The 27938-nt window shown below is 40.7% G+C and overlaps 1 protein-coding gene across 11 annotated transcripts in view; it reads right to left on the bottom strand.

Moving 5' to 3' along the window:
* The window catches only part of BICD1 (BICD cargo adaptor 1), a 213995-nt gene extending 188481 nt beyond the window's left edge, over positions 1 to 25514 (bottom strand). For 10 of the 11 annotated variants that reach the window (XR_011496798.1, XM_044775308.2, XM_014866003.3 and 7 more), the window contains exon 1: positions 24774 to 25501. Coding sequence is in view for 9 of the 11 variants with exons in the window: in XM_044775308.2 (XP_044631243.1) it covers positions 24774 to 24986 (213 nt within the window). In the remaining 2 variants the exon portion in view is untranslated. Of the gene's footprint in view, positions 1 to 967; positions 1053 to 24773 lie in introns of all 11 variants that reach the window. The other variant, XR_011496799.1, reaches the window with a different exon arrangement.
* Positions 25515 to 27938: the final 2424 nt, after the last annotated feature.

Raw genomic sequence — 27938 nt, 5'->3', positions numbered from 1 at the left:
AGAAAGATCCTCTTAAACAATGGTCCTTCTTTCAAAGGAAGCACTGATATGTGGTTTGATAAGAAGGCAAAGCACACACACACCAAAAGTAACCTGATAGAAGAATGTCAAATGGTTGAACAACATGAAAAAAAACCATTCAACCTTATTAATAATTTAAAAATTCAAAATAGTATGGCATGCCATGTTTTCCCTATCCAGTCAGTAAAGATTTCTGGAAAAGAAGGCAGTAGATTTCTATTTCCTATGTAAACAAATCAGTGACACTTGTGACCACAAGTAAATTCTGGCATGTCTCATAATTTATGTTTCTAATCACATGTTTGTTCCTATTAACACATCCTCAGAGCAATAACAGACTTCAAATAACAGACTTCAAAAGGTCAGGCATGGGAAGATTTCCGGCAAGAAATGAAAATGCCTTGAAATGCTTCTCGAAAAACTAAGGATCATTTTGACTTGATTTCCTAGACGTTTCATGGTGAAATTATGCATCTCACCAATGGAATAATATGATTTCTACCCTCAGATTCAAGATCCAAACTCTATATTATCATTCTTGGAGGTGCTTTGTACTCAGCCACGTAGTCAGAATTGAGTGCTTGGGAACGCAGTTATAAATTTTCGTAAAGAAGTAAAAGCATTACATCGAAACGTATTTGCTAATGAACTGCCCAGTGATGTCTCCCCATCTAAGCTCTTTCCTGCAGTCTATTCATCCTCGCTGAATCATTCAGCCAAAATAGACTAAAGGCGAGGATGCAGAGCAAAAGGAGAATAGAAGAATAATGGTCTGGAGGTTGCAATAGGGGGAACAATATGCTCTTCCCTCTGGATTCTTAGATTTGTGGGATGTAGGAGAGAAGAAGCAATATCTTCTACAAAGGGCTGCAGGGAAGACAAGTAAGCCAAGTTGAGAAGATGAAAAGAATATTCTGGAAAACTTTTAAGATATAAGTTGGCTTACCGTGCAGAAGGGTGGCAGACAGATAAGTAGAATGGCAGGACGAGAGCAGGGGGATAAGAGAATGGATGAGCAGAGCGAGGCTTGGCTGGAGGAGGGAACACAAAGTTTTATGAAGGTAAGAATAAGAGAAAAGAAGAATAGAATCCAATTATAACAGTCTCATTTGTAGCCTCTCTTTTATTAGACCACAGTGAGAGGTTTATAAAGATGTTAGATTCTTGACTTTCAGGCACTTTTTACATATTCCATTTTTATAAAATTTCTCTGCCACGGAAAAAAAGAAAATCCATCTTTGCCAGAGCAGGAAGGAGGCCCATGAACCAAGTAACTCACTGGGAGAATAATTATACACAGTTAGCATTGTTTGGAACATGAGAAAAAGAAAAGCTTTTATTTAACGGAGTTTCATAATCTCAAGAAAGAATTCATCCACCATTTATTTTCAGGGAAATGTGGTGCTGCCTGGAAGAAGCCCAGAGGATCCTGCTGTTAAATCAAGATCCATGCAGGAAAAAAATTATCCACTCCACAATAACATGGCATGTAACACAAAGGCGGTGGTACCTCTCCAGCAGGGAGAGGGCCCTGTCAAGACAGGGACTCCCACAGGCTGGCTTAATTACAGCACAGCAAGGTGATCCACTACAAGAGACAGTGCAAACAAAACACGGCTGCTGAGATCCGTCCTGGGTCCTGGACAGATGGTTCTATTGCATCTCATTTGGTATGAGACCTTCTAGAAAAATCTGAAAATGGATACATGCCAACAAGTTTCCACTACCAGTATTTTTTTGTTAAAGCCTGCCATAGAATACTGTAAAATAATCCTTGACCGGAGAGTCCATCAGAAGTATTTCCTGAGCCGTGACTGTGTGTAAGGGATAGGAAACAGGCTAAAGCAGCTCACCACCTAGTTTAAGCTTACCACCTACCACCGTCCTAAACCACACGGATTAAACTCTGATTTAATTCAAGGGCTTCTGATTTTTTTCAGCATGCTGCACACAAAAAGAAAAAGTAGAGGAGGAGCCATCAAACCATGGCCTTAAAAATTCGGAGATGACAGCAAATGCAAATTTACAGAAACAGAGTGAGTCCGCATGAGAAAACATGGTTTTAAACAAGGGACAGCGCACGGAAATCGAACTCAGCAACGAAGGCACCTGAAAGTTGTGAAAGCAGACAATTCAGCAACCACGGGGCCCAGAGGAAAACCTGGATAATCAGCCCCACAATTACGAAACTGGAATACTGTTTCTAAATAATAGCACTGAGTAAATTCTACCTTGCAAAATGTTTTAAAGAAAATGGATATTTAACCACAAACTTACTAAAGAAGGACCAAGTTATTACTATCATACTATTTTGTGAAATTAATACACATCAGCTTGTCTGCATGAAGCAAACTACCGTCCCAGTCACTTTAAAGTCTACGAATTAATCAAAATCCCAAAATTCTTCATTCTTATGTATGAGCATACAATGACGCTACCTAAGAAACTTAGAGTTAATTCATAATTTCCATAGCATGTCTAGATACATATATATAAATACGTGCACATATTCATATCTCATACTCATAACTATGAACTAAGAAAACACAGCTCAGTGAGTCTGGATAAATTAATATCTGTAAAGCCCTTGGAGAGCTGCTGCACACATCACCAGCACTATGTAAGTCCAAGCTATCATTCCTACCATTTCAGAGGTAGCACTGCTGTTGTGGATATTATTATTACTGTTATTTAAAAATGCAAGTTTTGAAGTCACACTGCCTGATTCAAATTTTGGTTTTCTCATTAACTAGACAAGTTACTTAATCTGTCAGTGCCTCAATTTTCTCATCTATATAATGGAAGCAATAATAAAAAAACATACACTTCATAAGCTAGTGAGAGTATTGGGATAAGACGTGTTAAGTATTTAGCACAATGCCCAGTACATGGTAAGCGGTGAACATAATTTAGCATTTGGCCTGGGGGCCGGCCCCTTGGTCGAGTGGTGCAAGTTCTGCAGGCTTGGCTTTGGCGGCCTGGGGTTCGCCGGTTCAGATCCTGGGCGCAGACCTATATCACTCATCAGGCCATGCTGTGGAGGCATCCCACATACAAAATAGAGGAAGACTGGCATAGATGTTAGCTCAGGGCTAATCTTCTTCAAGCAAAAAAGAGGAGGATTGGTAGTGGATGTTAGCTCAGGGCGAATCTTGCTCACCAAAAAATAATAATAATAATAATGTGTTTGGCCTTGGTCTCCCAGCCAGTAAATAGGGATTCTGAATGAACACCCAGGTCTCCTGACAAAGTTTAGAGCACTTTCTACAGCCACAGTGCTAGGAAACATACAAAAGAGACCATTTAATCAAACAGATACAACTAAGCATTATTATGATACAGTAACATTGGTTGCACATGCTGACACTAAGCACCGAAGGCTTTATATGACGTAAATTCATCAGGTCAGACACTCCAGTAGAACATACACCACCCAACACACTAGCTTGTTCTCTTTTTTTTTTTTCTGCTACGACTTTTTTCCTTTTTGAAAAATATTTAAAAATTATATATCTGAGTAATGAATCCCTGCAGTAAATATTTCAAAGTATTACTTCCGGTCACAAAAGCAAAATAACTTGTTAACAAAATAACCAACTTCAAAATACTAAGTATTCAGTGAAAACCAGAGTCACGATAAACCAAAACAGTGCTTTAGCTCCAGGTATTAATAGCTATTTCTGGAGCCATAAGCAAACCTAATAATAAAGTTCCTAAATAAAGAACTGGGGTATGGTTAGCAAAGAACCCGCTTGTTAATTTCTTAAGCGTATTCAACCTGGGCACAAAGTGGTCCAGGTCAGTATGATGGACATCCTTCTAGAGAGATCAGAGTTCACAGCAAGACTAGGAGACTGGCAGTCTGCAGAAGGAGAGGAGCGGGATCTGTGGAAGGGGAAGGAAGGAGATGCCCAGTCATTTCCCTTTTCTCTGTTCTTTTCCCCCATTCTCAAAATTCACTCATTAATTCATTTCTTCATCAAAATGTCAATTTCAGTGCTTATGGATATAAAGTTGAATAAGATACAAAGAACTGGGTAGAGAAATATGAAAATGAATAATCACAGAACAGGGGAACATTACTGCTATCTCAGGTTTTACGGGACAACACAGAGGGACATCAGCTAACCAGTTAACCAGAACGTGTGCTTTGGGTAAGGTGACATGCCAGCAGCTCCTGATGCACTGCCTCATTCAACAATAAACATCAGTCTTGTTTACTGTTTCCATTCAGCACATGAAGAAATGGAGGCTTCAAGAAAAGGTAGAAGTCAGAATGGAATCTGCGTCATCTTAATCCAAGTCCAGGGCTCTTTGTAAGGCACTATCATCCTCCCCCAACTCCGCTACCTCCTCATTCTTGACTTTCTTTTGTCCTTTATTTTTTTCCCAGAAGAGCAAGAGAGTGTCAGCTTCTAGATCAGAAGTCAAACTCAAATGTCAACAGGGAAGTGACAGATGACGTAAATGAGGGAAGTAGACAGTAAGATGATGTGGATGAGATGGAATGGGGTGGGGGGAGTGGCAAAATGGAGATTCACGTCCTTTCTGAAGGAGAAAGACTCACTCAGCGCCAGCCCCCTGATGTCACGCAGAAACGCAGGCCCAGGGCTTTGTGAAATCTTCCAATTTTTTGAGAGGCCTGAAACCCAGATTTTTTTTATGTAACTCTCCTCATTTTAAAAAAAGAAGCTCCCTACAACAAATGCTTCTAAATCACTGGACTGGATTCTGTCCATGGGGTATCAGTTGGCGACCTCCGCTCTAGAGGAGAGGTGGTGAATCTCGCTGGCATTGTCCTCCATCACTCTGGTGTTTCACCTACAGCGTTTAACAACCAAGCAGTCATTGCAAAACAAACCACAGGACCGTGCGCCTACTGTTATCTGGACTTTTTTGGAATTCTGAGGTATTAATGAGACAGCCACATTTAATGACAGAGTCACAGTGCTGAAAACAATTTAGACATCCTCTGTTCCAAAATCCATCAAGTGCCTGACTCACTTCCTCAACATCCCTACCAAGCAGCCTTTTGGCTTCTGCTTAAACATCTCCATTAGCCAACAGGGAAGTCTCTCTCCTCAGAAGACCTGCTAATTTTCACTCTGCGCTTAGTCTTCCATAAAGGAAGCCCCTTGTTCATATTAAGTTGAGCTCTGTATCCTCGTACCTGCCACCCATTGGTTCCTGGATAGTTATACCTAGAACACAATATTCCAGGAGTGGATGGACTGACATTTATCATCACATTCTGGACAGTATTTCTGTTCATACAAAGATCACATGAGCTTTTTCATGAGCCTAGTACCCTCACCTTGCTGGCCCTCAGGCACCCTGCCACGCTCTAGCACTGCAAGTGACTCAACGAAGACCCACGATAGACGGGAGAGAAAGTTGTTATTTGTACCAGTCACATTTTTCACTTTAATTCCAGTTTAAGGATATGTTTGTGCCCCAGTCTCCATGTTTCTAATCTAGAGTACACACATTGCTTCCTATAAATAATTAACTCTTTGGTTTAAAAAATAGTGACTTCCTGGGAATGCAGACTGGTGCAGCCACTATGGAAAACAGTATGGAGATTCCTCAAAAAACTAAAACTAGAAGTACCATATGACCCAGCTATCTCACTACTGGGTATCTACCCAAACAACTTGAAACCAACAACCCAAAGTGACCTATGTACCCCTATGTTCATTGCAGCACTATTCACAATAGCCAAGACACGGCAGCAACCTAAGTGCCCTTCGACCGATGATTAGATAAAGAAGATGTGGTATGGATATACAATGGAATACTACTCAGCCATAAAAAAAGACAAAATCATCCCATTTGCAACAAGATGGGTGGACCTGGAGGGTATTATGTTAAGCAAAATAAGGCAGACTAAGAAAGACAAACACCATATGACTTCACTCATATGTGGGAGATAAACACACGGACAAAGAGAATAGTTCAGTGGTTACCAGGGGAAGGGGGGTAGGGGGTGGGCACAGGGGGTGAAGGGGAGCACTTATACGAGGATGGACAAGAAATAATGTATGACTGAAATTTCACAATGATGTAAAGTATTATGAACTCAAAAATAAATCTTTTTTAAACAGAAAAGCAAAAGAAAAAAATAATTCCACTTTAGTTACTGGATGGGGTTGACTTCAGAGAACATTCAAAGAGTATATAAGGCTAGTTTGATTTTACAGGAAGAAAAATGACAACATTTTAACTTTGTAACAGAAACTAAGAAATATGGCTACACATTCAATATGTATCATGAAATGTAGCCAACTTAAGTCCAGTAAATTACATCATAACTATAGGAAGATGCCTACTTTCCTGTCAAAGTGAAGAATCCTTTCCAAATGTTAAATGCTTTTGGCAGACACATTTTAAAATTCTTTTATAAACAAAGCATCAAAATTGGGATCCATAAGAATTTTCTAATTGAAATAAATACGGACTATTTCGTCTCCTAAATTTCCTTGTGAAATATTGTTTTTTTCCCTTCATTTTTCATATCTCCTTATCATATGATTTCTGTATATTTCATAGCTCCGTATAAAGAAACTTAGGCGTCATCCTGATTTCTCCCTTTGTTTTGCTCTCCCATCCAATTAATTAGCAAATCCTTCAACACACATCCTCAATCAGATCATTTCTCATCCCTAAGCAGATTCTTCTCCCCATCCGAGCCACTATCATCTAACACCGGAAATTCTGCAACAGCCTCCTAACTTGGCTCACTCCTTCCACGGTCTGCAAAGAATACCCACAGTGATCTTTGCAGAACATTTATCAGATCCCATCACTTCTGTGGCTGCCCGTTATGCTTAAAATAAAATCCAGGTTTCTTGTCAGGGCTCAAGGACCTGGTCACTGTCCTCCTCTCCAACCCCCTCTCTAACACACCCTCCCCCACATCTCCCCCACTCCAGCTTTCAGGGGTCTCAGTTGAGGGTAGAACTGCTCCCCTGGAGGGAGAGGGGGTTTTGGGAATGCGTGAGGGTGTTATTTTTTTCTTTTTAAGGATTTTTCATTTTTCCTTTTTCTCCCCCAAAGCCCCCCGGTACATAGGTGTGTAGTTTTAGTTGTGGGTCCTCCTAGTTGTGGCATGTGGGACGCTGCATCAGTGTGGCCTGATGAGTAGTGCCATGTTCGTGTCCAGGATTTGAACCAGCAAAACCCTGGGCCACCGAAGCGGAGCGGGAGAACTTAACCACTTGGCCACGGGGCCAGCCCCCTTGTCTTTCTTTTTATTTTTTTAAACTGAGCTATAACTGACACATAACATTGTATTAGTCTTACGGGTGCGACATAATGATTTGATGTATGTATATATTGGGAAATGATTACGACAATAAGGTTAGTTAACATCCCCCACCACACACAGTTACAATGTTTTTTTCTTGTGATGAGAACTTCTAAGATCTACTCTCTTAGCAACTTTCAAATACACAATACAGTATCACTACCTATAGCCACGATGCTGTACAGTGAGAGTATTTTTATAATCACTATGACTTGGGAGTGGGACACCACTGGCATTTAGTGGGCAGGGCCAAGGATGCTAAACATCCTGCAAAGTCCCAGGGCCCCACAACACACGGCACAGTTCTACACTACAGAGGATCGCTGCACCCAAATGCCAGTAATGACCGATTCCCACCTTTGGTCTTCACGTTTGCTGTTATTTCAGCCTGGGACGCTGTGAAATCTTTTCCCACCTTGCTCTCTTTCTCACCACCTGGGATATCATCTCCTTTGAAAGGCCATGCCTAGCCCTCATTTCTAAAACAGCCTCCCTTACTAGCCTTGCTGCCTGTCTTATTATTCCCTTACCTTGCTTTATTTACTTTTTAGCACACAGCACTATGCGACATTATATATTTATTTGCTTACTCTTCTATTGCTTTCCCCTACTGGTATGTCAACTCCCTGAGGGCAGGAACTTCGTATCCCCAGCACCTAACAATGCCTGGGACATAGCAGGTGTCCAATAATCATCTGTAAAATGTCTACAATAATTTTTCTTATTTAGGATGAAGAATGAAAAAAAACTTTATTTTGATGTACAGTGTCATCTAAGCATCACTTCTACTGATTTTTTTCCTATGTCAAATTTTCCTTTTTTGCAATGGATTCTCAAAGAGTTGTTTTCACATTCCACAACTTTTTTTTTTTACATAGCATGGAGACGTGATAACAAATTTAAAATGTCCCAAGTCACCACCTAACTTTCACGAAATGTGAAAGGGGGTTTTTAATGAGCACAGTATTTTTGCAAACCTCAGAATAAATGTGTAGCTTCTTCCGGCTCATGTGGTCAGCAGAGCAATGCTTCGGGGGGCAACAATAAGACACGTGCTGCCGGTCCCTTTTGCTCTGGGAGGAGCAACTCCTGAATCCACCAGAACAGAGAATGAGCATCACCTTCTGGCAAAAATGTTCACAAACAAATTTTCATGACCAAGGAGAGCTGAAAATTAACACAACATAATTTTTTTTTAAGTCACACTTTGAGAGGGCTAAGTCAAAAGTTCAAAGGTGTAGGAAATGGGCTAAGGAGGAAGTGATAAGTGGGATGTGTAGGATTACAGCTAGATTTTAAAATATGATTTTCTTTAAATATGCGGAAGCATTATTTATTTAAACACACAGAAGTCTGTTAAGATATGTTAAAGACGAATGAGTATAATTTGATTTTTTTATGTTCCACATGTATACGATCTATGCTTAGACAGGGTCTAGATTAGATACCAAATGCTAAACAGTGCTTTTCTTTGGGGCCTGGTATACAGTTACGTATGGTTTGTGTGAAATCGTTGGGCCAAAAGATTGTGTACATTTTATATCATCATACAGACTGCCAGATCACATTCTCAAAGCTCATAGCAATTCACACTTCCACAAACAATGCATGAGAATGCTGACATAGCCACACACTTGCCAACACCGTATATACCAATATTTAAAATTTTTGTAAGTCAATTGGTAAAAAAGTAAACACTGGTCATTATTATTAATTTGCATTCACTGACTACTAAGAATGCGCATCTTTCCACATGTTTATTGATTATTTGAAAATGTTCCTCTGTTTGTCTAGTTATAGTCTTTGCCCATTTCCTATTGTATTATTGTTGTTTTCAATCAACTCATAGGAGCTGTACATTCGGGATAATAATCTTTGTAAGTCAACCATGTTACATTATTTGTTCCAGTCTGTTGTTTGTATTTGACTTTGGCTTATGGTGTGTATGATATTTGTTTATTTAAATTTCTATGTAACCAAATGTTTCAGTCCTGTCTTTTGATTCCAAGTTTTATATCTTGCTTAGGAAGATTTCCTCCACATTCACATTTAATGTGTTCTCAGGAATTTTCTTCTAATTAGAGTTCACTCTTTACTGATCCATTAAATCCTTGAATTTCTAGCGTAAAGTCAAAGAAGAGAGAAAGGATAAAAGACCATGACAAAGAAAAGTATAGAGGGAGAAAAAAGGCACTGGAGAAGTCCTATTTTTTAATGTTGAAGAGAGAGTTTTAACAAGATGCCAGATTGCTGAATTTTTCCTCTCCAGATTATTGAGGGAAACCCTCAAATATATTGATTTGAAAATATAATTAAGCTATAAACTTCAGGGAAAATTTTTGGGTTTAAAACTATCTGAGCACAAACAATTCTATGAAGTTTTTTGGGTTTTTGGTGAGGAAGATTTGCCCTGAGCTAACACCTGTTGCCAATCTTCCTCTTTTTTTGCTTGAGGAAGATTAGCCGTAAACTAACATTTGTGCCAATCTTCCTCTATTTTGTATGTGGGTTGCCACCACAGCATGGCTGATGAGTGGTGTAGGTCTGTGCCCAGGATTTGAACTGGTGAACCCTGGGCCACTGAAGTGGAGCACACCGAACTTAACCACTACACCACAGGGCTGGCCCCTAAAGTTCTTTAAAGTGAGAAGAGGGACAATGCCATTTTTCAAAATATTAAAAATGAAGTAATGTAAACTGATAAAAAAAGAAATTAATTCCTATGTAAGTAATATTTCATCTGAGCTTTTTCCATAAAAGTTTTCAATTTTATAGGAGTATGAAGTTATTTATAACTAAATAGGCCAGTTGACTGGGAATCAGTGGAGAAACTTATTTTTCCAATGACTGTGAAATGAAGGAAAATAACCAAAGGAAGATTTTTCACAGAGCTATAGGTAATAAGATGTTTCAGATGCTTAAGTTGGAAATATGTGGCTCAAAAGCCACAAAAGGGACTTTGTGGATTAGAGCTTGTATTATTTTTTAATACTTTCTGAAAAGCTCTTAAACAGTATTTTTCTCCAAAGTGACTTCTTAAGAATTAGATCACAGATCCCATTAAGGTTTCTAGCAAAACCTAATTAGACAATTGAGTTCCCTTGTTGGAGCTTGTGTACTTTGCTTATAAAAATGCCAACAAAGTCTAGGACAACCACAACCAGACACTCAGAATCCCCTTCCTTAACACCTACTGGGGAGAAGGAAATCAACAGCGTGATCTGCCCTCACTCACTCGCTGCTTCTTTGTAAATGTTGAATGCATGTCAAAGCAGAGAGCCAATGAGAGCAAAGAGGAAGACTCCTAACGCAGAGCAAAACGGGTGAAGTATCCCACCAGCTATCAAGAACTTATCATAAAGCTCTAATGGAAAGACAATGTGGTGTTTGCACAGGAATAGACCAACAACTAATGGAACAGAATAGTCCAGAAATAGACCTATGCCTACATAGACACTTGATTTATGACAAAGCAGAAATTGAAGATTAGTGGAGGAAAGAGAGACTGTTCAATAACTGGTGGCATTGGGTAACTGGCAATCCAATTTTATGGGGGGAAAATTATGGGGAAAAAAAACAAATTAGATTTCTGTTTTATATCAAACACAGAAATCAATTTCAGGGAGAATTAAAGATTTAAATATAAAAGGCAAACCATAAGACGTCTGGAAAACGATATAGGTGAATATTTTTATGAGCTTATATAGTAAGAAAGGCTTTCTTAAACAAGAATTTTAAAAAGCCAATCTATAAACAGGAAAGAGTGATGAATCAATTAAAATTAAAATTACGAAGCTCTCTTTATCAAAGGGAACCCAAAAAAAGTGGAAAGATAAGCCACAAACTAGGAAAAGAGATTTCCAACATATATAATTGAGATAGGCTTAGTGTATAGAATATAAAGATAGATATATACTCCTACAAATCAGTAAGAAAAATATAAACAATCCCAGCAGAAAAATGGGCAAAAGACAAGAAAAAGCATTTCAATGAAGGGGAAATATAAATGCCTATAAACACTTAAGAAGATGCTTAACCTCATTAATAGTCACAAAATGCAAACTAAAGCTACAATGAGATACCGTTTCACATCTACCTCACTAGGCAAATGTTCTCAAGTCTGACCGTACAAAAGAATGAGAAGGATGTGGAGCCGATGGTGCCTTGTTCCTTGTATATTTTTGCAATTTAAAAAAAATTTTTGCCTTGGGCTCACATCTTTTTAGAATATTATCTGTGGTAATTCTTTCTAGTCCACCATGACAGCAGGTTTCTTCAAAGCAGGTCTGTACGTGCTTCTGACAGATGTCTGCAGGCACGACCAGCGGGGATCACTCTAAAGCAAATTCTGACCTTAAGGTTTTTTGGATTTCAGCCCCTCCACACACACTCTGTGCGAACAGTCTGCAAACCCTGGTGAGAGCCAATCGGTGGAGTGTGAAGTCTGAGGAGAGACACCCAATTTTTCATGTCGTCCCTGTCGGAGATGGGGTAGGACAGTATATCCAATTCTCCCTTACGCTGAGTGTGAAATCCTTTGGGGTCCAAACTTGGAGGGTTCTAGGCTTTGTCTCCTATTTCCTCTACCCTACATGGCCCATAGAAACGATGCTCAGTTTTGCCTCATTCAGCAAATGCACCCAAGGCAAACGTCAGCGCTGACATACTGCCTACTTCTAAAGGTTCTTGCTCTAATTCAGTTTTAACGTCTCAGCATCCTTACTATGAAGTCAATTCATTCATGTATTTTAAGGGCTAGTTTTATATTTTATCTAGCATTTTTAATTGTTCCCAGCAGAAGGGTTAGTCAGAAGTCCGAGACCACTGTACTGCCAGAATCAAAAGCCAAAAAATCAGTTTTAAAACATAAAGCTAACGATGTTACTCTCCTGCTTTGAAACTTTCAATGCTTTTCCCGTGGTATATAAAGTTTAAGCTCCTTACCACTCCCACAAGTGGCCTGACCTTCTTCAAGGGGCATAAGGGAGACTCTCCCAGGGGAGAAGCGAAATGGAGGTTGAACCTGAATCAACGGCAACTGAGAGAAAAGACAAGAGAGAGGAGGACAACGACAAAGTAATCCTAATTAGCAAAGCCAATGGGCAAGGGAGTATTCAAGTCTCGTATCGACAGAGCTCAACATCCAAATCCAATCAATCTAAGAATCTAAGTCAAGACTGCAGGGCATTACGGCTCTCAGAGCCCAGAGATTCGGGAATCCGAGGGGTATATGAAAGATCAGGGTCACCAGGAGCAGCACCAGCCCAACCACATGGAAGGACAGCAAGCACTGAGGACCCAAACCGAAGCGGAATTAACGGATGGTCACAATGTGGGTAAGATCGGGAAGCTGCCACTCTCTCATTTACAAGAGGCCATGAGGCTAAAACAAAGCCTAAAACACAGCCAACAGAGGGCATGGGAGCAGCAGATACTTCCAGACTCCTTGTTAGCTGGAGGTACTTCTTACAGTGTCACTGCGCCTGGCTCTCCTGTTGCAGACTTCATTACAGTCAGCTACGCCAAAGCCTTGGCTGGCAGGGACCGACAGGCCTAATTACAAGGCCCTTCATCCACAGTCTGGCCCCAAACCATCTCTCCAGGCTCACCTCCCACCTCTCCTCCCATTTCAAATACCACCTGCAAACAACACAGCTGCTGACAAGCAACAATCTCTCCAACCTTCCCTCCTTAGCAACCTCTTTCCTCTTCCTGAACGACTCTGCTTCTCCCATCTGTCTGCAAAGTCCTTATCATTCTTCATGCCCCCTCACATGTCGCCTTGATCAAGAAGTTTGCTCTGATTCCTTTGAGTTTGCTGCCCTCCACTTTGGCGTCCTATCAAGCACAGACAACACGTTATTACCTTTGTTATTTTACTATTATTATCAGCATCACATCCCTCATTTAGCAGTGCCTACTATGTGTCAGGGACTGTTTTAAATGCTTTACATCAATTTTTCTTTAACATCCCTAGTGATTATGCTCCTCCATTTTACAGAGGAGGAAAGTGAGGTTCATAGAGTTTTAAGTATTAGCCTAAGATCACATAGCTACTAAAGGGATTCAAAAATAGATTGTTCTGACTCAAAAGCCTGTGATCTTGCCAGTAAAATATCATAATCACATTTGTGCATGTCTATTGCCTCCAACAGTAAATAACTAACTTAAAAATACAGACCATGTCTTCCTCATTTTTGTATACCCAGCATAATGCTTGTCATATAACTGATGCTCTCTGAATATTTAATATATGAATGAGTGAATGAATGAAAGACTAGCATTCATTCCAGGCTCTCAGGCGCTAAAACATCAGCTGTAGCACAGAACCAGTAACACACTGTTGAAACTGTCTTTATGTCCTACGGTCTACCAGGTGGCTGATATGCTCCAGAATAAGGACAGAGAGTAGACCAGAATTAGGTGAAGATTCAGGTACAAAGAACCTGGCAAGTCAGTCATTTTTAGTAAACTGGTATAATTGGTCAAACAAATGGTTATTTTTTAAACAAGTGGTTTATTCCAAGCTTTTTTCAAAATTGCTGGCTGTCTAAATAACTTCATCTGTATTTTTTTTCTAGCCTAAATCAATGCAATACCATACACATCTATTAAACCCTTGTGATGAATGAAAAAATAAAAGAATGCAACATATCTCACAAGCTGTCAGGTTGATTTAAACTCCTTTCCCATGAAGGAGGTCAGAGTCTTGCTTGAATGCACACACAGGTTATCTCAGTGGGGGGAAAAGGGCAGAACTTTGTGACTCTTTGGCTCAAAATCCTCTAAAAGTTTCTCCTCTCCTTATAGCAAAAGCCAAAGTCCTGATAACAACCAAAAATCTGCTCCATCATTTGACCCCCATTCCCTCTCTGACTCACCCACTATTCACCCCCTCACTAAACCCCTCTTTGCTTTCCTTCTCAAGCAGGCTCTCTCTGACTATTGAAAACAGCAACCTCTTCTCACTTCACACCCTGCCTCCTCCTCTCTCCTCTATTTTTCTCTATACCATTTAGGACGATCTAACATTCAATTTTATGTATTCACTATTTATTGTCCCCCTTCTCAAGAATGTAAGCTTCATGAACATGGAGATTTCTGTGGGTTTGTTCTCTGCTGTAGCCTTAGCACCCAGATCTGTGCCTAACACACAGGAGGCACTAAATACATCATCATTGTAGAAAGAATGAACAAATCATATTTAGCTTTCTGCGACGACCTATCTGCTCACAGTATTTACTTTGGTGTCCATTTTCCAAATTTCTAAGTCACACTGGCCTCACAAATTAAGATGAAACTTAAAATTTTTTCACTTGGAATTGATCAATGATGACCAAATTCTCATTGGTCTAGAGTTCTTTTCATTGCCTTTTCCCGAAATGTCTTACTGTAACCATCGCCTACAAATGTAATTGCGGTTTTGAGATCCCAGTCTCAATTTTAGCAAATTATCCCAAACACTTCAACGTGGCTTGCAAAGATATATTACTTATTTTGGTAAAGGGAAAAAAGCACACAAAACTTGATTGGAAATAACTATGTTGATTAAGATAGAGGACCTAAGAACTCTTAAGAAAGGGTTCTTAAGAATTCTAAACCATTTTAAAATATTTGCAAAAAGGGAATATTCTTGTTGTCCAGATCATTAGAACTAGATCATTAAACCAAAGTTAATTCTGAATTACCAACACTAATCAAGAGCCTTAGCAATTTTTAAAAAATAACCCAGTCAACAATTCAAAAGGGATTTATAATTGGCTTTTTAACACATTCTATTATTTCCTTTTATTCTCTCTAATTGTTGTTTTTCCTTTTTAATTTTATTTTCTTGAGATTTGAGCTTAAAGGCTCTTTGCACACACCAGCATTAGCAGAAAGAAAAACAGATTGTGATTTAAAGAGTAAAAAATTGCCGTGCATGCCAAAGAGATCATGTGCAAGGTGACAGTATCTTCGGCTCCACAAAGGAAGTCATGGACAAGATTAGACTCATCCTGTCTCCATCTAGTTACCTCATGCTGAGGTCAACTTCAAAAAAATCTCCTAAAACTTTCTAGAAAATGGCAATCAGTGAGCCTTATCAACAAGGCACATCCGTGTTATAATATAAACCTCTTTCAGTTTCAAAACTTGATGGCTAAGGGCTCTTCAACAGTGGCATTTGATTCCACATTAGTCTGCAGTATGCGAGAGAAAAACAAAGACCCATCATTCTAAACCTTCCATTACAGACCCACGCCAAACTGGGCAACAAACATTCCTAAGGAAATTGCTACTGTTATTGTGTACTTCCCATAAATGTAAACAGGTTTCTTATTTTCAATCCTAAATTTAAAGATAGAAACATAGCAGTTGAATATTACATTTTAGAGTAGTGCCATTTCTCCATAAAATAATGTTGAAAAACAGTAAGCATGTACAACCAAAAGAACAATGAAAATAACCTCAGATGTTAAAGATCAATCCATCGAAGCAATTCGTTTTTAATATTCTATTTTGGAACTTGTAAAGTTGGTATAAACAACTGCAAGCAGAATAAAGCAACGAAACAGACAAAACAAAGAAATAACTTTTAAAAGAAACTTTAAACAACCCTGAAGAATAGAAAATTAAACACAGTCTAATTTAACAAACATCTCTAATATAGTTGAGTCTTTGATGATGTTTGTTAGTTTTCTGAAAGGCTTTACAGCGTCAATTCCAAAATAGAGAAGACAAGTAAAAAAGACTGCACAATTAAGATTTATATCTTAGCTCAGAACTTCCCAGCTTTTCTTACCAAACACTTCTGTTCCTACGGAGTCATTTATTCTCAGAGTTGGAAGTATCTAGAGAAGAGGTTCTCAGCCCTGGCTCCACCTGGGGTGGAGATGGGGGGTCACATACTGAAGCCCTGGCTCCTCCTCCAAGACTCTGATTGAACTGTCTTGGAGTGGGGTCCAGGTAGCAGTATTTTTATAAACCACCAAGGTGATGCTTTGTGTAGTCTGTATTGGACGTCACTAGTTCTGACTCATCTCTTCTAAAAGAAGAGCTCAGGCAGTATCTAGGCTCTGCTCAAACACTTTCAATGGTTGAGACCCAAAATCTCATTCAAAAAATCCAAAGGCAATATACTACTTTACAGATGCTCATTTTTCAAATACGAATGGTTATTTTTACAGGGCATGGTGACCCATCATTTCCCCTAACAACTGCAGAGTTCCAAGATCCTTGCCCTTGTCCCTCTTTCTAAAAATCACTTCCCCCAATTTCCAGATGACCAGCTCCTTCTCATCATTCAGGTCTGAGCTCAGATGTCACTCCCTGGGAGAGGCTTTTCCTGACCACGCTTTCCCCAGCAAGCCTCCACCTTTTCACTCAGGGCACATCTCCCATCTGAAGTGTGTGTGTGTTTCCTGACTATCGCCTGGTCTGAAACAAACTCCATTCAGGCAGCTCCACCTTGTCAGTCTTGTTCAAGGTTGTATCTTGAGCAAGTGGCACAGCGCCCATCATAGCAGCCACTCAATACATATTTTTGAATGAATAAATGAAACAGAACAAGAGGTAATGGAAAATCTAAAGCAAAAAGAAAAACTCAGATAGGTATACAATGTAAATAGTTGGCAGGGCAGATTACAAAATATTGGAGCAAGTGTAAATGACAAAATATATAATCATGTACGCACATGTATGTGCAAGTGTGTGCACGTGTGTATGAAAACAAAGATTCTGGAGGCTCTAGACTGCCATCAGTGCAACTATATAGCTTCAAAATGTATAAAGTTGAAGTGAAACTTCCCAAAATTTACAGAGATAGTCATCCAATTTTTTTATTATGCATCAGTTTTTTCCTGAAAATCAAGCACAACATAAATCAAAATTAAGATAAACTTTTGACACACTTTGAAAACACTTGAAATGTTCAAAAGTCATACATACTGTGAAATGCTAAACAGAAAAATGTAACCATGTTGGAAACACTGTGAGTCAGGGGGAAGAGAGTATAAAAAATACAAACATATGTACACTTACATGGAAGACCTAAAATGATTTTCAAAAACCTCAGACTAGGAGACGGACCTTTGAGATTATTCCATATAAACCCCTTTCCAACCACAAACCCTCCAGACAGTATTCCCAGCACATGGTCGACTAGCCTCAAACTTTTTGGTGATGGGGAACTCACTACTTCATAAAGAAGGCTGCCTCATTCATTACTGGACAACTATACTTGTTAGTTCTTTATTTTGATCCAAAGTCTGTCTTCCAGGGACCCACTGGGCCTCGCTCTGCTCTCTGAAGCCAAGTATAAATAGGTCGGTGAAAACAACCTCAGTGAATCAGTTCCATACAGTACAGGCGTGACTAGAGAAGAGAATCTGGAAGGGAAATGAGTTTGGGCCAGGTGTTCAAAGGAGAACTATGAATTGTTTTTTTTAAAAAAAATTGTGGACAGACAGAGTACAAGTGTGAAAAAGGTGGGTTATGCTGGCTGGAACCGAGTGACCAGAGTGGAAATAGATTGGAGGAATAAAAAAACCGTTGATGCAAAACCCCAAAGGCTAAGTGAAGTTATTGCAATTAAGTAAGATTATTCTGTACTTCGTAAAAAACAGAACAAATTTGAAAAGGACAGGTTAATAAGTAGACTAAGTAACTCTAAAACACAGCGTCACAGAAATTTAAAGATAATAAAAATCATAGAGCTTATCTATTCCAACCCCTTAATTTTATAGACAAAGTAATTAAGTCCCAGGAGGGAGAGGTATTCATGGCCACTCAAACTCCCTTCCACCGTAACAAGGAAGAACACTTTTGCTGAACAATCTCCTGTCTTGTACCCTCTTCTCCCCATCACCTGCATAGCATGCTGAATCTGAGATGCTGTATAAGATCCTAACCAACTATCTCAAAACTCAACTATCACAGAGCAAGGATGGGATAATGTAATGAGGCCCAATTGCCTGAATCATCTTGGCTTCTCACCAAGACCCAGAATAGACAGGATGTGGCCACCCTGCAGGACTGAGTCTCGCTGGCCATGGAATCCAGCCACCTATTATGCTGATACACCGACCTCCAGCACCAGCCAAGAAGACAAGGAATCAAAATCGCTGCTAATTCACCCACAAAACTTTACATCTTTTCGCTTGGTATTATCACACAGGCCTGCCATGGGACAACCAATTCCATCTGTTTCTTTTACCCATAGCCACACCTTTGTTTTCTCTCCCACTTACCACCCAAGCTATCCTCAGGGCAGAACCTGGCCCTCTCCTCCCCTCCCACCTCCCAGGGTCACCCACTCTCCCTGAGGCTCTCTGGTTTTCTTCCCTAGTCTGTCCGGATTTTCTTCACACTTGAAACATCAGTGCCTTAAAAATGCAGCCCTGTTCTAGAAATATCTGCATTTTAAAATGACGTACTATTCAATGAAAACTGCCAGCTTGCAGAGTAATATGTATGGCATGACGTCATTTTTATAAAAACAAAAGAACAAGAACAACCAAAAATCCTGTGTATGAATTCATATGTTTAAAGATATTTAAAACAAATAAAGAAAATACTCGCTAAAGTATTAGCAATAGAGACAGAACTGGTGGGGGAAGAAGGGGAAATTATTAATTTGTATATGCTTTCATGTAACTTGGATTGCTGCCATACACCATCCTAATCACACAATTGTAATTTTTAAAGAGCAATCAAACTTTTATGATAAAAAAAAGGAAAAAAAATTTAAAAGCGCTAATGGAATTTTAAGTATCAGTCAGCAAGGGGTGAGTGCTGTTGCTCCCAGCCCTTCTAACCTAAGAGGTCAGCAAGGGCTAGTTTTCCATTTAGGCTGCCCTTGGGGTCCCCGCTGTGCCAGCCTAGCCCATTGTTTACTAGTTTGCACATTTCCTAATTCAGCATGTAATTAAACCGGTGAAAACATTGTTCAATTGTTCACATCTTCCACATTGTGGAAATTAGGTCTGAATAAAATGACAACCAATTGCACAAATTATTCATTTGTTTTATTAAACTGAGGGGTCGGCCCTGTGGCCAAGTGGTTAAGTTCACGCGCTCCGCTTCAGCGGCCCAGAGTTTCGCCAGTTCAGATCCTGGGCACGGACCTAGCACCGCTCATCAAGCCATGCTGAGGCGGCACCCCACACAGCATAACCAGAAGGACCCACAACTAAACATATATACAACTACGTACCAGGGGGCTTTGGAGAGAAGAAGTAAAAATAAAATCTTAAGGAAACAAATTTAAACTGGGAGTTGAGTTTTTGAATTTATTACACAACTTATGAAGGAAATATGAATTAAAGGGGCTCATATAACTTGGTCATCAACCTCACCCTCTAAAACCACCCTTCCCCCATAGTACCTTCCTTTGTAAATGGAACCACCTTCTATCCATCTTAGAAGATTCTCAACTCTACTCTTTTCCTCACTTTCCACATCCATTCACATCCAACGCCATGTTCCACCCTACGCCTCCTAAATAGCTCGTAGGTTTGCTCCCTCCTCAAAGTCCCTACTGTTCCTGCATGGCTCCAATTCACTCTCTGAGACCTACACCACGACCTTCTGAATTGCACCTGTGGCTCTGGCTCAGACGTCCCACCCTCTCAGGTAGTATGGTGCAATGAAAAGCGGGCTTCTTCCTAAACCAGGTTTCACCACTCAGCTTTGCAGTCTTCAGAAGAATCTTTAATCTAAGACCCACTTTCCTCATCTGTATAATTCGAGTCATATCTACCTTGTAAAAGGACTGTTAGAAGAATTAAAGATAAGGCATGCAAAGCCCATAGTCCTAAATGTAGAGCTTTGTACATAGTTCAATGCTTTAGTATTCTTACTATTTTCTTATCTGTAAAAACGGGCACTACGCCTCTGAGTTACTCTGAAGAATGAGACAAGATGGAAGGCATCAAACACAGTTACTAAGTGTTTCCTTTCATTTCCTTTTAATGGTTCCCCTCCCCAAGAAAAAATGTGGCCGCTGCCACTTTCCCAATTTCATCTCCTGCCACTTGACTTCACATGGCCCCTCTCTTTTAGCATAACGAATTATTTAATAGTACAATTATGTCTCTCTTCATGCCCTCCTCTCCTTCACAGCTATTTTTAGAGGTATAACTTTATGTGTGAGAAAGTCCTTTACTATGTATTTCAACATGCAAGTAATTATCATATTTTCAAATTTGGAATGCAATAGCTATAAAGAACAAGAGTACTTAAGAGAACGATAGTGCAGAATATTTGTAAACATGAAATTCTGAAAAAATCTGCAAACCTTGCCTTCTGTACCTGTTCATGTAAACATGGCGAATGTGATGAAAGACTATAAAATCAAGCTAAATGATCTCTAAGAAATAGCTCTGTCAGAGGTAAAATCTGGAGTTGAAATAAAAAGAAAGGATGATGCAAGTTAGAGCAATTAGGTCAAAAAAAGAAATGTAATTCAAAGCGATCATGTTTGTTTGTTGAGGCTGTTTATAAAGTTTCCAAAAGCATATGTTGATATATTTTAGATTTTTACATTAATTTACTAATAAATATGATAATAAATATAATCATTTCTTCTTTAAAAACAATAAGAGAGAAAAAATACTAGCTTAGGTAAATAAATTAAGTACTAACTTTCTCTATGTTTATTTGTATACTGGAAAAGAAATCTGTGGTTATTTTTCCCTGTATGATTTCATGATTTAGAATTTACAGAGATAATAGCTAACAATCTTTCTAAGCATATAAGGAAAAAAAATTAGTTCTGTTTAAACATGAATCCAGACGATTAAATGGCTTTCATCAGGTCCCTAATGTGACAATCTCTAAAAGAGTATAAGTTAAATGTTTATTTCTTGAATGATTTAACTATAGCCCTGAAAAAGCACAAAGTTGGCTCCAGGAGGAGACGCTGCTCCACGCTCAGAAAGCGCTTCTTCAGCAGTTGGGCTCTATCCTCGGCATTAGGGATGAGAAAATGAGCAAGAGAATGAGTTGAAGATTCTTAGTACATAGTCTACTGTAACCTAGCTGCAAACCTTTTCGAAAGTTGTCACACAGACATGTTTTCTAAAATGCTACCGGGAATGCTGAATCATTCCTTTCTAAGGGAATCTTTTTAAAGTTTACTACATTTTAAATTTCGAACAATTTTTACGTTTAAAAAAAAACTTTAAATTCGGGGTACCTTTTTAACGTATGTATATTTTTAGTTTTCGAATTATTTTAGAACATGACTCTTCTTCAAACACTATTTTGGCCTGGGTGACAGCCACAGTGCTGATTTACGCACATCCCAAACATACAGTCAGCCAGGCCGGGAACATAACTGGGCACGGGTGCTCCCCAGGTCACTGAAAAGCAAGGATTATTTGTGAGCTTCTAAAACTATGGTCAAGTATTCTAGTGGACATGTTGCTTTGTCCAGGCGCCCAAAGATAATATAAAGGAGGACGTTATGACGATGTCAGAAGTCATCCTTTTTTCAGATCCTTAGTACTTTGCATTCAAGTGTGTTCTTTTGGGAACAGAATTACAGCAGTCATGGAGGCACGGAGCAGAGCCCCAAAGGACAGCAGCTCAGGCCAAAAAGCAATCCAGACCGAGGAAAGACATCAGAAAAAAATTACTGACTTCATCATCCTGATTTTGCACATCTTCAGGCAGCCCTGCTCACTTGCATCATTGTCACAGCAGACACAGCCCGGGAAGGAGGGCAGCCACATTGCTGGGTGCTGACTCTCGAAAACAAAATGAGCTGTAAAGACTGAGCTGGGTGGCTACACTGCAAATCCTAATGTCCAACTTGGACTTAATACAGTGTTCCTCTGCTGACAGTCCCAGAAGTGATCCAGTTATTTTTAAATGGATCGTATTTGTTGAAAGAGCCTAGAAACAAGCCAAAGATTTCTTTTATACATGGCTTAATAGATATAACGTGACAACATTGTTTACTATGTATACCTGAAAACGAACAAACCTTCCTTTTGAAAAATCAGACCACTCACAAAACATGTTTTTCAAAAATGGGTTCTATATGATATCATCGTTGGAATGCCTTAGTTTGCACAATTATTTGGATTTACTTTTCAAACAGGAAATATTATTGAGACAGATTTAGCTCATTTAAACAATAATCACAACTAAAGTGTACATCATGTTTAAAAGATGAAAATAACAGGTCTCACTATCAAATAATCAGGTATAATGATTATTTTATTACCTTAAAATACATTTTTATATAATTATGTAAGCCAATTCATCAGAAACCCAAAATTGAACTATATTTATGCTAAATGCAACTCAAAATACACATGTAAATAAGTATTATTCGGTAAAAATAATCCTGATAAATTTTTATTAACCTCCTGTTATACAAATACGCTTCAGATTTTTATAGAGAAAATTTATAATTGGTATTTGCACTATTCTGTATTAAGAAACTGATGTTATACTATTCCCACAAAACTTTTTTTCTCATTTTTCCCATTATCGCTGATGAAAGTAATACAGGTAGTTTTTAAATACCAGTCACTTCCTACACTTCCAAATTTTCTTAGTCTTTCTCTGACACTAACCCATATTGACTAGTGAAAGCTTGATAAAAGTGTATCTTCTTCTAGTATAAACTTATTCTTTCACTAAATATTTATTGCTTGCTCACTCTGTGCTGGGTTTTGTATTAAAGGCTTTGGCTGCGAAGTAAATTAAGACAGCTTCCTCCCCTTAAGTGCTCATGGTCTAGGAAAGGCAGACAAAAATGCATTGAGGTTTACTATTTAGGGCAAGTGCAAACGACACAGAAATCCCCCTAGAAGGGTTGTTTAAATCAAGCAGGAAGGTCAGTTGACAGTTACACTCCATTTCACTAAATGAAGTCCACTTCCTTCCTCAAGGAGGTGACGGCTTACCATTGCCTGGTTTGAACTTCCTTGTCTTGGTAAAGCAGTGTTGACAGGTGTAGACAACATCAAAACATCTCTGAGAATTGCAATCACCATCCTGTTTCCTGACTCCACAAGGTTTAGCATCATTGAATTTAAACATATCAGCCTAAGAACTAATCTAAATTGGCAAATACCAGTAAGTCCAGCTGTTGTTAAGAACAGACGTGTGCATGGTAAGAAAAACATAAACTAGAAATTTATAGCCTGATACACAAAAATCAGATTTCTAGTTGGGGTTTTTACCATATATTTATTTTTTTGGCATTTAGACATCAGAATAAAAATAAAACGTACCTGACAGTATAAATGCTTACCATTTTATGTACTAAATTAGAAGACAAGTTGATTATATATGTCTTAAGTCATCGTTTTCAACTGTAACAACACAAGACACTCCCCGAAAAACTGAGTACGTTATAAGAAAAACATTTGTGATATTATTATACACCAAATTAGAATTAACATTTAAAATGCCAATATGCACCTAAAAATAAGGACTTGCCACATAGAAAAGCAGTGTGTACATTTAAATTTATAACTGGTTACATGCTACCCACAGTGCCTCAGGAATCAGGCAAAACAGACTGAGTTCCTTCAACAATATGTATATTCCCATATGAGTGTTTGATAGGAAATCAAAGCATATTCATTATTTTCCTCTAATACATTAGCCAGTCTTTAAAAGAAGCCAAACATCAAAAGACTAAAAGAGGACAAGTGTCATACACGGCCCATTTGTGATACTCTGGTTTCATAAATGTAGTCATTTCAAACAGAAGAACCTCATTGAAATGCACAGCTACCCATGTATTTGAAATATATCACTTTTCTGATCATTGGTGGGGAGTTAAATTTTCCCTGGTCAGGGTGACCTTATCAGACTTGGGCATGGCCCAGCCTCACTCAGAGGTGAAATCAAGACAGAGGGATCACTCAGCAGTTGTTTTTCTCCTGCAGCCGGACGACAAGAATAACTAAAGCCAAAAAGAATGAAGACCGCCCAGCCTTTGTCAAATGGGATTGGCCGGGAGTTCTAATCACAGTTCCCTCTCTTATCAAGGGGTGGTTACGGCCAGCAGAAGGCTGAGGTACCACAGAACCTGAAATTGTGGGTCCTCGGCACAAACCTACTCATCACCTTTGTGGATTATGGGATTGTCACTGAAACCTGAGTTTGAAATCACAGCAGTTCTGAGAAGTTTGATTTATACATTCCAACCCAACTGAATGTCGCCTTAGAGCGCTGAGACTTGAGGACTTATGAATCTCCCTCCCCCACAGCCTTAACAGCCCTTGCCTCCCAAATTCCAGCTTACACATTCAATCCCTGGGCAATTTTTCTCTTGGGGGAAAAACAATGGACTCTTTCAATCTTCAGTTATCAACAAAGGACTCTAAGATGAAGAAACAGGCCTTTCAACAGCATCTTTTCCGACTTCTTTATAAATGATGAGTGGGCGTTGGGGGTGGGGGACGGGGGCCGAGGAGGGAAAAGGTGACAGGCAACTCACCTCTTTCAGCTGCTCCAGCTCCTGTTTGAGGCTGTCGTACTCAGCCTCCAGCTCGTCATACTGCTGTTTGAGGGTCAGCTTCTCTTCCAGCACCACCAGCCCGTACTCGGCAGCCTGGATCTTCTCGTGGGTCGTCTCTGTGAGCTCCTTGGTCAGCCTCTCTATCTCAGTCTTATAATGGTCCACAGTCTGCGATACCTCTTCTGCGGCCATAGCCCCGGTGGATGGAGGCAGGAGCGGGTGATGGGGTGGGGGAGATGGATGCAAAGCAGGCAGGGTAAGGAAGAAGGAAATGGGAAGGGAAGGGTAAAAACGGAAAAGAAAAGTGTAGCTGGATGAGTGAGCAGAGAGCCAAGCCCTGACTGCTCCTCTGGCAGCAGCAGCTACACTGCCAGGGAAACTGACGAGAAATGCAACATGGAGAATGCAGGGAGAGGATCAGGGCGAGGCGGCAGCTGCTGCCGCATGTGTCCTCTGGGCCGGCCCCTGCGTGCGGTCAGCAGCCGGTCGGCATGGCCTGGGCTGCGGCGGCCAGGGGCGGCGAGGGGCTCCGGATTCTGCTTATTCAGAGGCGCCCGGCCGCCATGTCTCCCGGGCAGCGTCACTGCAGTCTCCCCCGGGTCTGGCGCGCTCCGGCTCGCGTCTCGCTCGCTCGCTCCACCTGCTCGCTCTGGCCGTGCTGCAGCCAGTGCGGAATGATGCAGTCTCGGGCCCGCTCCCTCCCTTCGCGCCTGGCCGGGGATCCGAGCAGGGGGCGGGGAGGCGGATGGAGTCAGCGCCGGGGGAGGAGGGCAGGATCCGACGGAAACATCCCGAGGCGCCTCCCGCCGGGCGCACGGGCCACGCCGCTGGCTGCACCGGGGGAGGGGGCGCGCGGGACGGAGGCCGAGGCCGAGGCGGAGGCGGGGGGACGCGCGCGGGGAGGGAGCCTCTGCCCTGCGCGGCTCGCCGCGGGCGGGAGTCTCCCCCAGAGCTTGCCCGGGGGACGTCGAAGCCCCCGAGAGTGGCGTGGGCGCCCCAGCTCTCTCGCTGCGAAGAGAGCTCAAGCTCAGGAAACTGCCTGGAATCGGCGCCTTCCTCAAGGAAAAGCAAACAGTAACTAGCGCACTCGGGGCCCGCGCATCCTTCTTCTCGTCCCCCGGGCTCGCAACGTCCTTCCCTGGCCGCCTGCACCCAAACACTGTGCTTCCAAAGCCTTCCAGACGCGCCCCAAGGCACCCGCCGGTTTCCGCCCTCTTCCTCCCCGTTCCTTTCCCTAGTTTGGGCTGGTTCGCCTCACACTCTCCCCAGATAACCTTACTATCCCCTCAGACACTCTTAGCTAAAGATCGCTTATCCTCACCCAACGTTTCTGTGCCTAGCTTATCACAAATCACTATCTACTCAGAACAAGATCTCTATAATGCATGCCTCCTGTGAACCTCTAGATACCATTATTTCTTACCCCAGTGGTTCTACTTTACAGATTCTTCAGTAAAGGAAAAGTGCATGAAATTCCCTATATACGGCATCAATAATACCCTACAATAAAACATTTTTAAAGTAATAAGAGCTAATAGTTCTTGAGACCTCGTGCCAAGCATTTTTCTGAGTACGGTGCATGCATTCTCTCCCATCCTAACAACAACTCGAAGGCAGGAACCCGAATCCCCAGTTTACAGGTGGTGAAAGAGGCACGGAGACGGCGAGTGATTTACCCAAAGTCAGCCAACTCTTAAGTGGTGAAGCCAAAATGTCACCTTAACTCCAGACCCCTAAAGTGGATCATTATGTTGGCTTCACCTTCACTCATTACTAATAAAACCCTACAGGGGCTGGCCCGGTGGCGCAGCGGTAAAGTTTGCACGTTATGCTTTGGCGCCCGGCGTTCGCAGGTTCAGATCCTGGGTGCGGACATGGCACCGCTTGTCAGGCCATGCTGTGGTAGGCGTCCTACATATAAAGTAAAGGAAGATGGGCATGGATGTTAGCTCAGGGCCAGTCTTCCTCAGCAAAAAGAGGAGGATTGGCAGCAGATGTTAGCTCAGGGCTAATCTTCCTCAAAAAAAAAAAAAAAAAGAAAGAAAGAAAGAAAAGAAAAAACATAAAACCCTACAACTAAATATTATATGCTTGTAAAATGACCACTTTAATCAATATGAAGAGTGATGATGAAGAGTCACGAAAGGAGGTGAAGACAAAGTCAGAGTGAAATAGAATAAAGAATGAAGAACAGATGAGAATAAGAACACGCAAGAGGAAAGAAAGCCATAGGAGCAGGAAAAGAGTAATTTCTGTGTAACCAGTAGGCTGTGGGATCAACAGACCAGGTGTGTGACCAGTTCCTTTCCTCTCTCCTGGGTGGCACTTATGACAGCTGTTTCTCAGTGGCCAGGAGGTGTTCAAAACACACACAAGCTTTCTGAGTTAGAAAGCAGCACTCATTTCTCCCATCTTTGAGCACTTAGTAAAGAAAAAAGACAATTGCTGATAGTGTGGAAGAGCAAATGACAATGCCCTCACAAAGCCTTGACTATGAGGCTCTCTGGGTATGATTTTCATTGCCTCCAAAAATAAACAAAAAAGATTCCTTCCAGATGCTGACAATTACAACAGAATATTCTCTTGTGATTATCGGATCTATAAATAAATGAATGAATAGATGGATGGAAAACACACTTGAAACTTGGGACCACCATGAATTGCAACCTGGCAGAGAAGCAGGAATGATAATGACCACATCAGTCTGCCTACGCTGCCTTGCTCTCCCGCTCCAATTGAGAAGCCCCTCCTGGGTGCTCCTGTAGCGCCCATCCTCTATCACAATGATGAATGGTCCTGAGCTGCTGAAGAGAAAGAGATGAAACCTGTAATAGTGGTTAGCTAGACTAACTGCCTTCTTCCTAGTGTGCACCTGGCTGTCCCTCACTCCACGAAGTGTAGGCACAGCCCTTCCCCAGAAATCGTAACACCTGGAACAGACTGCCTGTGTCTCCCTTTCCTTTGGACAGAACTAAGGATGGAGTTTGCCTCTGTGAGTTTCCTTTTTCTAAGTGTCCATTGCCGCCCATTCCCTGTACTCTATCCTGCCCCATTTTTCTGATGGATACACTTTTGTTAATTTATTCAATCTGACTTCATTCAGATGTGTAGACTATTCTAACACTTTAAAATTTTGCTGGGGCC

This window comes from Equus asinus, chromosome 22, assembly GCF_041296235.1.
Source record: "Equus asinus isolate D_3611 breed Donkey chromosome 22, EquAss-T2T_v2, whole genome shotgun sequence".
Classification (NCBI taxonomy): domain Eukaryota; kingdom Metazoa; phylum Chordata; class Mammalia; order Perissodactyla; family Equidae; genus Equus; species Equus asinus.
This window is presented reverse-complemented; position numbering and strand designations above follow the sequence as displayed.